The sequence below is a fragment of the Electrona antarctica genome (genome assembly GCF_951216825.1).
Source record: "Electrona antarctica genome assembly, chromosome: 19".
Lineage (NCBI taxonomy): Eukaryota > Metazoa > Chordata > Actinopteri > Myctophiformes > Myctophidae > Electrona > Electrona antarctica.
In genome coordinates this window covers 17,127,521-17,140,260 of record NC_136800.1, presented here as the reverse complement: position 1 = coordinate 17,140,260, position 12,740 = coordinate 17,127,521, and the positions used below count along the sequence as shown (strand labels likewise).

The 12,740-nt window shown below is 44.2% G+C and overlaps 1 protein-coding gene across 1 annotated transcript in view; it reads right to left on the bottom strand.

Annotated features, from left to right (window-relative positions):
- dnm3b (dynamin 3b) overlaps positions 1 to 12,740 on the bottom strand; it is a 43,402-nt gene that overhangs the window by 16,657 nt on the left and 14,005 nt on the right. The window contains exons 9-14 of the mRNA XM_079488767.1: positions 12,403 to 12,538; positions 11,892 to 11,959; positions 9,093 to 9,231; positions 8,689 to 8,775; positions 8,345 to 8,415; positions 2,331 to 2,499 (exon numbers count right to left, since the gene is read on the bottom strand). Of these exons, the coding sequence (XP_079344893.1) occupies positions 2,331 to 2,499; positions 8,345 to 8,415; positions 8,689 to 8,775; positions 9,093 to 9,231; positions 11,892 to 11,959; positions 12,403 to 12,538 (670 nt within the window). The remainder of the gene's footprint in view (positions 1 to 2,330; positions 2,500 to 8,344; positions 8,416 to 8,688; positions 8,776 to 9,092; positions 9,232 to 11,891; positions 11,960 to 12,402; positions 12,539 to 12,740) is intronic.

Here is a 12,740-nt window from a genome sequence, read left to right as displayed (position 1 = left end):
TTTCATACTTGGCGTTTAACCACTTAACCCCCAGCATTCCTATTCTGGGGGGAACATTCAAGTACAAATTCTCTAAAAATAGCCGATCTACAAGCTCGTATATCTGCCATTTTTGGTGAAGACTTGGTGACAAGGACTTGGTGTACTGTAGGCTGACAAAGATCGCACCAAGTACAGTTTGACTCGGGTCCGTACGCGTATAGAGGGTATAAAGTGGTTAAACTGAAGTGATATTGAGGAATTCCAAATATTATCAAAGTATTCTGAGGAACCCCTGACTTGTGTCTCGGCACCATAGGGTGCCACGGAAACCACTTATATTAGAGAGACCCTGAACCAGCTGCTACAAAGCAACAGTGCACATGGACCACAATGGAAACAACAAGCCCCTGGGGCATTTTGTTTTATCCTTTTAACAATCATTGCCAGCGGCATGGAGATACAAAGACACATCCAACACAAGGCCACAGACGTCCATTTTAATCTCTGAGAGCCCAGTCTACACTGTAAAGTCATCAATGTTAAAGAGTGTTTGGTTCCATTTCTACACTCTCTGAGTTACAGACCGTTAAGGCTCCATTTGGTTCCAGATTATCATACTGTACATTTCCCTGGGGACCCCCCTGGAACCCCACCACGGACCCATGGGGGTCCACGGACCCCACTTTGAGAACCACTGACTTAAAGGAGTAGTTCACCAAAAACAATGGCTGGTCAGACTTAATTGACTCAATCGAGTCTACTCCACTGGTCATAATTGGCTCAGGAATGTGAAAACAACAAAAATAAATCAAGGCTTCATGGTGTGTGTAATTGATAGAATATAAGTAATTTTTTGAGTGAACTACTCCTTTAAGATACACGTAGCCTACAGCATCAAGGAGACCCCATAACACGTGCACATCCTTGTTAGCGATTAATCATTAGTGTGGACACATTAGGGTGGACACATTAGTGTGGACACATTAGGGTGGACACATTAGTGTGGACACATTAGTGTGGACACATTAGTGTGGACACACACATCTGTGCTTTTGGTGTAAAGAATTCAACAAGACAAAGAGGGGGGGAAAAGCCAAACCCATTACTCGGCTATTCACAACCTTATCTTGATCCAATTGCAATTAGACTGTTTGTAAATCCTGTGTATGAAACCATTTGTTGGTCTCAATAACATAATTCATCAATGACTTATACTGTACAATGACTCTTATATAGACTAGGCTAGGGTTTAAAAAGAAAAAAAAAGTTTCCATGCCAAGGACCCGTCCCTCACAACAACTGGTGTGTTGTGAACTTGCAGATCTGCTATTTTTGATGTAGATCAAAAATAGGAACGCACCAACTAAGTACAGTGCAACTGAGGTCTGATTTACAAACTATAGAGGGTCTAAGTAAGACAAGTGGTTAAACTGAAGAGATATTGATAAAATATTATCAAAGTATTCTCCCCTATAGGGCGCCACGACGGTACCTACTTTGAGAAGACAACGGCCTTAGACCAGTGGTTCCCAAACGTTTTAGCCCGTGACCCAAAAGAGAAATTTGATCCCCAGCCGGGACCCAAACTACGTGAAAATAGCAGATCTACAAGCTCACAACGTGTTGCTTCAAGCCACGTTGTGAGCTTGCAGATTGGCTATTTTCACTACTTCTTAAACATTTGTTTTCTAGTTTATGGATTTTCTTTTTCATTGATTTATTCATCAAATTAATGGAACAAAATCATTGAATTTTCTTTTTAATTAATGAAAAAGTTTGCATTTTTGAAAATGTTCTGGAATAGTAACAATAACAGGCCGTTCTGGAAATTTTGGGGCAGGGGTTCATCGTTGGCATCCAGGGAGTGTGTGTGCAAAGTTTGGCATCGTACGGGTTAACGGTGCCGGAGATTAGCTGGTAACGGACGGACAGACACACACACGGATGGACACATGGACAAAACATACTCTCTCCCCATGCCTTCCGTCTGGTGGAGACAATAATTAAAAACAGAATGTAGGAAACAAAAAATGAAGGGACCCATGAAAATAGCTAAAAAGCCATAGGACCACCAGTGGTCCTTGAGGGGGTTCCAGGTGGTCCCCAGCTAAATGACGGAGAGTTGGTAACCAAATGGGCCCTTCTATTGAGAATGTAAAATGAAACCAAATGGACCCGTTACTCTCTCAAGATTTCAATTATTGTTAAACACCTGCATTAGTCTACTTAATTTAGAGAATGTACAGTAGAAGAATTGTTATTACTTTTGGGTCCTTTGGGACCTTGATATGAAAAAGGTTGAAAAGCAGTGCCTTTAGACAACAGGCATAGAAGACGGACTCCCTTACCTCGTCATCCTTGAACCAGGACAGGCTCTCGGCCGTCAGAACGAACCAGTACTCCTTGGCTCCGCCCTTGATGATGCTGATATTGTTGATGGTCAGCCAACCCTTGCGGATAACCTGCTGGACGGAAGGGGGTGAGAGGTCAGGGGTCAGCGGTGACGCGCGACAGTGTCTGATAAGAGAGGGAACTGTGTGTGGTGTGTACGGACGGAGGAGGTTCAGTGACACCAGGAAGTGGTCATTCTGTTGATGACTTATAGTTCCACCAGGGCCATTCAGTGACGTCCATAACCGCATGACCGCACGAGACTGGTCCCAGTGAACAGTGGTGGAAAAGGTATACCCCACAATGTATTACTTAAGTAAAAGTATCGATACTGCAATGTATGAATACTCTGACTGTTGTACTTTTCAAAATGTACTTGAGTAAAAAGTACAAAAGTATTGGCATCAAAATGTACTTAAAGTACCAAAAGTAAAAAAGTACTCATTATGCAGAATGTCCCGTTTCAAGTTTTCAAATGTATAAACATCTTTTGAAAATAGCAGATCTACAAGCTCACAGTGCGAGCTTGTAGATCAGCTATTTTCAAATGGACAGTGGTTAATGTATGTTTTCAAATAATTGTAGTGGAGTAAAAGTACAATATTTGGATTCGAGATGTAGTGGTGTAGAAGTAAAATAATTGGAAATTGGAAATAATCCCAGTAAAGTACCTCAAAATGTTACTTAAGTACAGTACTTGAGTAAATGTACTTAGTTTACTTTCCACCACTGCCAGTGAAACTGTACAATACACTGATGCATTTAGGGCTGCAACTATCCATTTATCCATTTACTTTTTTGAATCGTCAAGAAGCGCATTTTACTTTATACATTTGTCAATAAATTCATTATCAATTTATGTGTTATGTTATAGTTCGTTTTCCAAACGTATTAAAATGTTAAAATAGCCGGCCCAGTGATATCTTTTGTAATATTTTTACAATGACATGCCCAAAATAGGGATTGATAATTCATTGATTATTATATTAAACTGACGATTATCGAATTTATTTAAAATGATCAATTAAATAGATTAGTTGGATTAACTGTTGCACCCCTAGATGCACTGAAATGCAATGGATGAGTGTGTCAGAGGGTCAAAGGTTAAGTGTGTAGGTATGTGTATGTTGGTGAATCATCCAGACCCAACGTTGTGACTGTGGCTCTGTTTACACCTGTTTACACCTGTTTACACCTGTTTACACCCGGCATAGACATGCATCCTGGAACTGGAATGTAATGTAAAACATCTGACTATTATCGGATTATTTACACCTGCCATTAATACGCTTTCCCAGCGTACAGTATACACACACTGAAATTAGATTTCCTTTTCGCACGCACGCACGCACGGTCGCACGGTCGCACGCACGCACGCACGCACGCACGCACGCACGTCACGTCACGTCACGTCACGTCACGTCAGTTCCTTACAATAGATGCATATAGTTCAGACCAAAGATTTTCGCCGAGACAGAAACGTTTTAAGCGCACTGTCATCTCTTTTATTTTTCCTATAAAGGGTACCATTAATATTAACAACGCGACCCAACCTGATTGTACATGCGTGCACCCATTACTTATATGTTTATTTAATTGCATTTGCAGTCGTTGCGGACTTGAGACGCATTTGCGTTCACACATTCTTACTAATGTGGTCTAAATGCTGGTCGTTTTGTGCGTCCTCTGTGTATCCTGGGTGTATTACACCCTACATTAGCGGTGTCTGATTTCAATCGGACCACCCATCGGTGGGAGGGGGGCATATTATTAATGCCAGGTGTAAAAAGGGGAGACTGTGTTTCAGTGCGCAGGTTGCTCAACATCGGGTTCAGGGACCACCGGGGGTTCCAACTAGACCCTCACGGGTCTGTAAGTCTGAGTGTATACAAGTATGGAACTGTACTGAGGAGGGTTCATTTGGTTCCATTTGCACATAGTCAGCGTTAAATAAAGCCCTGGGGATTTGACAGTGCAGATTGGGGTTACCCCCGTTAGATACCTGGGGATTTGACAGTGCAGATTGGGGTTACCCCCGTTAGATAAAGCACTGGGGATTTGACAGTGCAGATTGGGGTTACCCCCGTTAGATAAAGCACTGGGGATTTGACAGTGCAGATTGGGGTTACCCCCGTTAAATAAAGCACTGGGGATTTGACAGTGCAGATTGGGGTTACCCCCGTTAGATAAAGCACTGGGGATTTGACAGTGCAGATTGGGGTTACCCCCGTTAAATAAAGCACTGGGGATTTGACAGTGCAGATTGGGGTTACCCCCGTTAAATAAAGCACTGGGGATTTGACAGTGCAGATTGGGGTTACCCCCGTTAGATAAAGCACTGGGGATGTGACAGTGCAGATTGGGGTTACCCCCGTTAAATAAAGCACTGGGGATTTGACAGTGCAGATTGGGGTTACCCCCGTTAGATACCGTTGACAGTGCAGATTGGGGTTACCCCCGTTAGATACCGTTAAATAAAGCACTGGGGATGTGACAGTGCAGATTGGGGTTACCCCCGTTAGATAAAGCACTGGGGATGTGACAGTGCAGATTGGGGTTACCCCCGTTAGATAAAGCACTGGGGATGTGACAGTGCAGATTGGGGTTACCCCCGTTAGATAAAGCACTGGGGATGTGACAGTGCAGATTGGGGTTACCCCCGTTAGATAAAGCACTGGGGATGTGACAGTGCAGATTGGGGTTACCCCCGTTAGATAAAGCACTGGGGATGTGACAGTGCAGATTGGGGTTACCCCCGTTAAATAAAGCACTGGGGATGTGACAGTGCAGATTGGGGTTACCCCCGTTAGATAAAGCACTGGGGATGTGACAGTGCAGATTGGGGTTACCCCCGTTAAATAAAGCACTGGGGATGTGACAGTGCAGATTGGGGTTACCCCCGTTAGATACCGTTGCTATCGGGCAGAAACCTCACATCTCCATCTTCTAACTTTGTGTGTTTTTTGTAAATTAACTATTTTTGCTATTTTTGAATTTGAACAGTTTTGGACATATGAGGTTTCCACCCGACAGAGACGGTTATATGCATTAGGCCATGGAACCCCCATTTGATAAAATCTTGTATCTCTGGGAGCCCAATCTGACCTGTAAACAGTGACCCTTTGACAACACAGTGCACAGAGGCACAGTGTTAATGCAGCACAGAGACCCAGATGTACAGTAAGTGTCCATTTGGACCACTGGCCCCTGGGCCCTACATTGAGAGGAACAGTGTTTCAGTGCATCCATACTCAAGGCACTGTGTGGATCACAAAGCCACAGACAAGTAAGGCCCGTGTTAAGCTGTTCAAGTGGCCATTGTGTTAAGTGCGCACGCACACACACACGCGTACACACACACACACCACACACACAGGACATAAGCATATTACGTAGTGAGTGTATCTACTGTACGGTTAGAGCCATTAATCCTACAAACCCCTCCCCACACACACACACACACACACACACACACACACACACACACACACACACACACACACACACACACACACACACACACACACACACACACACACACACACACACACACACACACACACACACACACACAGTAGACAAGGCAGTGGGTACAGTGCTGGGTGATTATAAGGTTAGCTTCATGTCAGTCCGTTGTGGCCTGAGACTCACTTAGGAGGTTACCCACAGACAGTCATTGACAAATCCTTCTAGTCCATCTATAGTCTAGCCTGCAGAGGGCAATATTATGAAGCCAATAATGTCAAGGACACCCAAATCAATATGGCTACAAATCCCCGCTCTGAAAAAAACTTTTGTGCCAGGGACACCCATACAAGATTTGTGTTTTTAAAAGGAAATGCTTGTCGCAACGTGTCGAGTTGAGACGCGTTATGAGCTTCTGGGGTCCCCGGACCACACTTTGAGAACCACTGACCTAAGGCAGTAGGGTAATAAAGCCACATCTGATTTGCAATATTACACAGTCAAATCCCTCAAGTGTATACTTTGGAGCTAAATTAACACTCATATATCTATAGGCCTATATAGATTTAGATCTATAGTAGCTAAAAAATAAGTTTACTCAATGTCTAATGTACAGTGTACATATAGTGTATAATATATGTAAATCTTGCAGGCAACCTCTTGTGGTCTCAGGGAGTTTGGAGAGTGTTAGACAGTAAACAGCAAACTCTTACAATCAGGCCTGAAGCGGGCGGCGAGGAAGCCTACAACAGGAAGGAAGTGGGGGATTAAGATACCTGCTGGGGGCACGAGAAAATTACAAGGCACCCTCTCTGACACAACACCATCCAGTGGTAAATAGTGTTGCTGAACAGTGTCGGCCTGCACAGAGAGACCCGGGCGGATGAAAAATGCCAATCTTGAAAGGGTTGGCGTACAAATTACGGTTGCACTCGCTTTGCCTTCGACTCCTGTCTGATGGTGACCAGAAAACACATACAAAAGGTACATTCATGGGGGGGGGGGGGGGGGGGGGGGTATGGGGGCGAAGAGTGCAAAAGAGCACCACACAATGGACAGAAGTGTTACTGCAGGCAGAGTCCAACACGGCACACTCTATTCCCCACAGTGACTGATACTCACCAACAGATATTCTCACTAAGGGACGGAGATGAGATGCAAAGAGGCACCTTTGTGACACAGGAGGGGGGTTTAAGCAAAGGGAGACGTCTCAACTTAAAAGAAAAATGACAAACGGTGGTATAAAGAAACGGGTTTGATATTAAAACAGCGCCCAAATAAAAGTCATCCCAGTTCAACACAAAAAAAAGGTTGCAACAGAACAACGTGAAGTTGACCACAAACACAAGCCCTGCGTGGCTATCTGAAAACACTTCTACAAGCTCAGTTTGTAGAAGTACAAATAAGATGCTGCACAACGTCGCTGTCAGGTGGAAACCTTGTATGTCCAAAACTTTCCTGGAATTGTAAAAAATAGGATGCATTCCATACATCTCTCTCCCGATGTCCTGTCAGTCTAAGTCCTATCAATAAAGGCATAAAATAAAAATAAAAACCAATACATCTTAAATAAAAAATAGTTAGATATTTCATATCAACAAGCTTGCGAAGTAGACCATTGATAAAAAAAAAAAAGTAGATACAAGGTTTCTGCCCGACATCGATAAGCTACAGTTTGTTCCATACAAGGCATTTACTAGGATGCAAGACAAAGATAATGGGCAGCAAAATGTCTGCGCGTCGCGTGGGCCCACGCTACACAACCAACTCCCTTCACCTTGCACTCTGCCATCTCTGTCTGCGACAAGCGAGACAAACACACAGACACAGCGAACAGCGAACGCTCACCTGACTTGCAGATCCCGCTCCAGAGGCCTGGCTCTGGCTTTTTCGGCTGTTCTGCTGCTGTGCACTGAAACGCAAAACAGGGACAAGCAGGAATAAAGATAACTGTCATCAGTGCCACATCACATGTCCTGCTATCAAGGTGTTCTGGCTAAAGTAAGTCCAACCACAACTCTGATTCAATATTGCAGTCTCGTCCAGTCCAATCAAACAATGTGGCTTGCATTAGCCTCATGATATGCCTGATTCAGACATGTTTGTGGTCATGTTGCAATGTGACACGTTGGCCCCTTTTCCACCAGGGTTGAACCGGTTCAGTTCTTTTTTTTCTGTCTAATATTTCCACTGAAAATTAATTGGTTCAGAACCCTTAAAGTTAGTTTGAAACTGGAACCAGAAAATGGCCGCCGGTTCCGTGAAAGTACCAAGGTTCCAAGAATCTAGAACGGAACCAATTCTAGAATCAAAGTTCTTTTGGTGCACAGGGGGGAAAAAAGCTCGGCTCTTTCCGATGAGGGCTTGCAACAACTAAGTATAAATCAGGTCTTTCAATTGCACTCATATGATTAATTGTCTCTTTTCTCTGCTCCCACCCGCGACTGCATTAAACATACATTATGGTGGAGTAAGTGTGTAATGGATGGACTATGCAGACATTTACTTAGCAAAGCCAATGAAGTCCTCGTGGTTAGTGTTGATGTAGGAAAGCTGCACGTCGATCAGCAGGAGAACCTGTGGACAACACACGGATATGAAGCACGTTTTATACCGCTCTCTGTCATGGATATTCTATCTAGTCTTTTTTAAGAATTCTGTGATTAAGAATTCTGTCTGTGTTGTTTGACTTATAACCGAATCTAACAAAAAACGAGATCAGTGCATGCGTGCGTTGCTGTGTGTATTATGTGTGTGCCATGTGTACACTGTGCATGATTGTGTAAACAGCGTTATCATTGTCAGCTTGCAGGGCAGGGTGAGAGTGTGTGTGTGGCGGGGGAGTGTTACCTGATCTTTGGCGCGACTCTCTCTGTCTCGTATGTGGGAGGTGACGATTTTCTCGGTCTCCTCGCGCAGCATTGGGAAGATGTCCAGCTATAGGAGTAGGACACAGGCCAAGCGTGAGACAATTCATTGCATGAATTCAGTTCAAAGCTATACAACTTTCATCCTTTTGTCATCCTTCTCCCCCTTCCCTGTATGCTTAATTCAAGTGTCTATTTTGCCTGTCTTAGCTTGTCAATCAGTTCTTGTCAGGAAGCGACATGGCGTACTATGGTGTACTGTATACAATATACAGTAAGTAGGCTTTAGGCTTCCACTTAGGCTATACTGTCAACAGCGTGCCACCATACTATGAAGGCAAAATGTCCGCTGTGTGGACATGGTCAGCTTTGGGGGTATTAATTTACCTTTTCGGAGCACTGTCGCACAGTGTTGATCAGCTCTTGGATGACCATGTCCACACACTTAACGCACGGCTCCTTTAGCTTCACAATCTGCTTCTTCACAATGGCCTCAAAGGCCATGTCAGGGGTGAACAGACCAGTCCTGTAGGCAGCAGAGGAGAAGACAGAGGTATCACAGAGGGAGAGGGGGAGAGAGCGAGAGAGGGAGAGAGCGAGGCAAACCCAGTCAATCCAAGTGCAGATGGCTATAGGTCAGACTTGAACTCCTTATTACCGTACATTTTTACTGTTATGTTAGTTGTAATATCTCAAGAACAGATTCCGAGCTGCACTACTGAATCTGTCGGCAGGGGCATTCAGAACGTGTATACATTGTTGTTAGTGTGAATGAAAACATAGGCGTCCCACAGGAAGAGTAGGGCTGAGGGCGGACCAAACGGGCCAACATCTTATTATCCACATTCTATTGGGCGCTGTCCCCAGAGGCAAATTCAAAGGAAACAAACAGCAGAGGGCGCTGTTTTTCCACTTTTTTTGCCGATGGGTTCCCAGATAGTTGTTAGTTGTATCTCTCTACTCTGCTTGTCTTTTACTGCTCCTAGTATTGACAATTTCTTGTATAGTATTGTATGTCTTTATATGTCTTGATGAATTGAATACATATACTGTAGGACCACACAATGGAGACAAGCCCTCAGGGCTTTATATGGAGTTGGAACAACTGAGGTTCGACCAAGCAGAAGACAACCAGACACAACTCACCGGCCACTATCAACTCCACCCTGTGTCACCCGTGCCAACCACTCACCTACCTTTAACCAGGCTGACCACTCCTACCACACCAACCACTGGGGGTATTTAAACGCAAGTTTAAAAAATGGCGGTGTGCATAGTTTTCAGTAACCCTTCCTCCCTCCCTCTTCTCTTCTACCTCTATCTTCTCTGCAGGTTCCAGAGGGGTTTTCTGGGTATCTGGGTATCTGGGTCCACATCCCCCTGAACACCCTTAATTACTCTGCCATCCACGCCCCATGCTCTTGACCATCTAAACCGCACACTACACGCTTGCGTGTGGTGTTGACCTTAGATGATCACACCGGCACCCCCGATGCCATTCGTGCCCTTGGCCACATACGCCGCACACTCCACGCTTGCGTGAAGTGATGACCTTAGATGATCATGCCGCCACCTTTAATGGCATCCCCTGCCCGTGGCCATCTAAGCCGCACACTACGAGCTTGCATGAAATGATGACCTTAGATGACCATGCTGGCTAGCCAAATGTAATTTCATGCCATGGCCGTTTATGCCGCACATTCTATGCTTCGCATGTGACTCTCTGTCTGTCTGTCTGTCTGTCTGTCTGTCTGTCTGTCTGTCTGTCTGTCTGTCTGTCTGTCTGTCTGTCTGTCTGTCTGTCTGTCTGTCTGGTTCATTGTTCCTTACAGTATTTTGTATCTGTATTTCTTATTGCTATTAAAAGGGCTATTTGTGGAAAAATGTCCATTAAATGTCTTTACTGTTGCTTTCACCAGAGTTGAAAACATACTGAACACAGGGAGGGAGAGGTGGGAGTTGTGTGAAAACATACTGAACACAGGGAGGGAGAGGTGGGAGTTGTGTGAAAACATACTGAACACAGGGAGGGAGAGGTGGGAGTTGTGTGAAAACATACTGAACACAGGGAAGGAGAGGTGGGAGTTGTGTGAAAACATACTGAACACAGGGAAGGAGAGGTGGGAGTTGTGTGAAAACATACTGAACACAGGGAGGGAGAGGTGGGAGTTGTGTGAAAACATACTGAACACAGGGAGGGAGAGGTGGGAGTTGTGTGAAAACATACTGAACACAGGGAGGGAGAGGTGGGAGTTGTGTGAAAACATACTGAACACAGGGAAGGAGAGGTGGGAGTTGTGTGAAAACATACTGAACACAGGGAAGGAGAGGTGGGAGTTGTGTGAAAACATACTGAACACAGGGAAGGAGAGGTGGGAGTTGTGTGAAAACATACTGAACACAGGGAAGGAGAGGTGGGAGTTGTGTGAAAACATACTGAACACAGGGAAGGAGAGGTGGGAGTTGTGTGAAAACGTACTGAACACAGGGAAGGAGAGGTGGGAGTTGTGTGAAAACATACTGAACACAGGGAAGGAGAGGTGGGAGTTGTGTGAAAACATACTGAACACAGGGAAGGAGAGGTGGGAGTTGTGTGAAAACATACTGAACACAGGGAGGGAGAGGTGAAAACATACTGAACACAGGGAAGGAGAGGTGAAAACATACTGAACACAGGGAAGGAGAGGTGAAAACATACTGAACACAGGGAAGGAGAGGTGAAAACATACTGAACACAGGGAGGGAGAGGTGGGAGTTGTGTGAAAAGGGGGACATAATAAGTACTAAGTAAGTAATAACTACTCAGATTATACTTTTACTGCACTACAATTATTTGAAAACTTGAGTTACTTTGTAGATTTTGATTATTATTACAAAACATTCAACCGCCCTATATACATTTTGGCCATTTGAATAGCCAATCTACAAGCTCACAGATAATGTGTCACGATGTGCCGCAATGTGAGCTTGTAGATCACATGATACCAATACTTTTGTATTGTAAATATTGAATTCCGGACTTTTACTTAACAGAGTATTTCTACATTGCAGTATGGATACTTTTACTTAAGTTAAAATGTGAGTACTTTGAGCACAGGTCTGGAAAGAAAACAAAATGGTGGACATAGAGATGAATAATGAATGGGCAGGTCTGCAGCGGGCAGGTGGAGGTGAACGAATGCCCACCTGATACCGTGGATGTTCTTGATGGCGTAGCTGATCTCACGACGCATCTCCTTCTCGTCGCACTCCATCTGAGAGGACAAGACGTTAAAGTTAGAAAAAGACAACAGGTGCCTGACTGTGTTGTTGTGTAGGCAACGTAAGCACCTGGTTTTTAGATAGATAGATAGATAGATAGATAGATAGATAGATAGATAGATAGATAGATAGATAGATAGATAGATAGATAGATAGATAGATAGATAGATAGATAGATAGATAGATAGATAGATAGATAGATAGATAGATAGATAGATAGATAGATAGCATTCCATTACATGCAGGAACAGAAGGAATGAATCTTTGGGGGAAAACACAAGTGAACAAAGACTAGACTAGAATAAGTAGGCCGTGTGAGGGGCAGACAGCGGTGGTCGAATAAGAGAGAAGAGACACAGCAGACCGACAGACAGACAGACAGACAGACAAGACGCTATGGGCTGCCTGGCAGTTGGACATTTTGAGGGCAGATCACCTTGACCAGCTCGAAGGGGAAACGCTCATGAAAGATGCGGTTGATTTTGGCTCCACCGGACAGCTCCACCGTGTCCACCTGGTCTCCTGAACCCTCGATCCTCTTCTCAAAGTCCACGGAGAACTGCTGCACCATCCTGGAAATATAAAAAACTGCACGTTTTAGAGGAAGATTTAGTCTGGCATTAGATCAGAATACAATAAAATAATGTAAAAAAAAAAAAAAAGTTGTGGTATTCTTTCTTTAAAAACGTGAAAGAATTGACATAACTTTTAAAATGTATCATTAAAAATCACACCCATGTGAAGTAAGTGGTGCAACTCCGTGTGGGGGTCCCC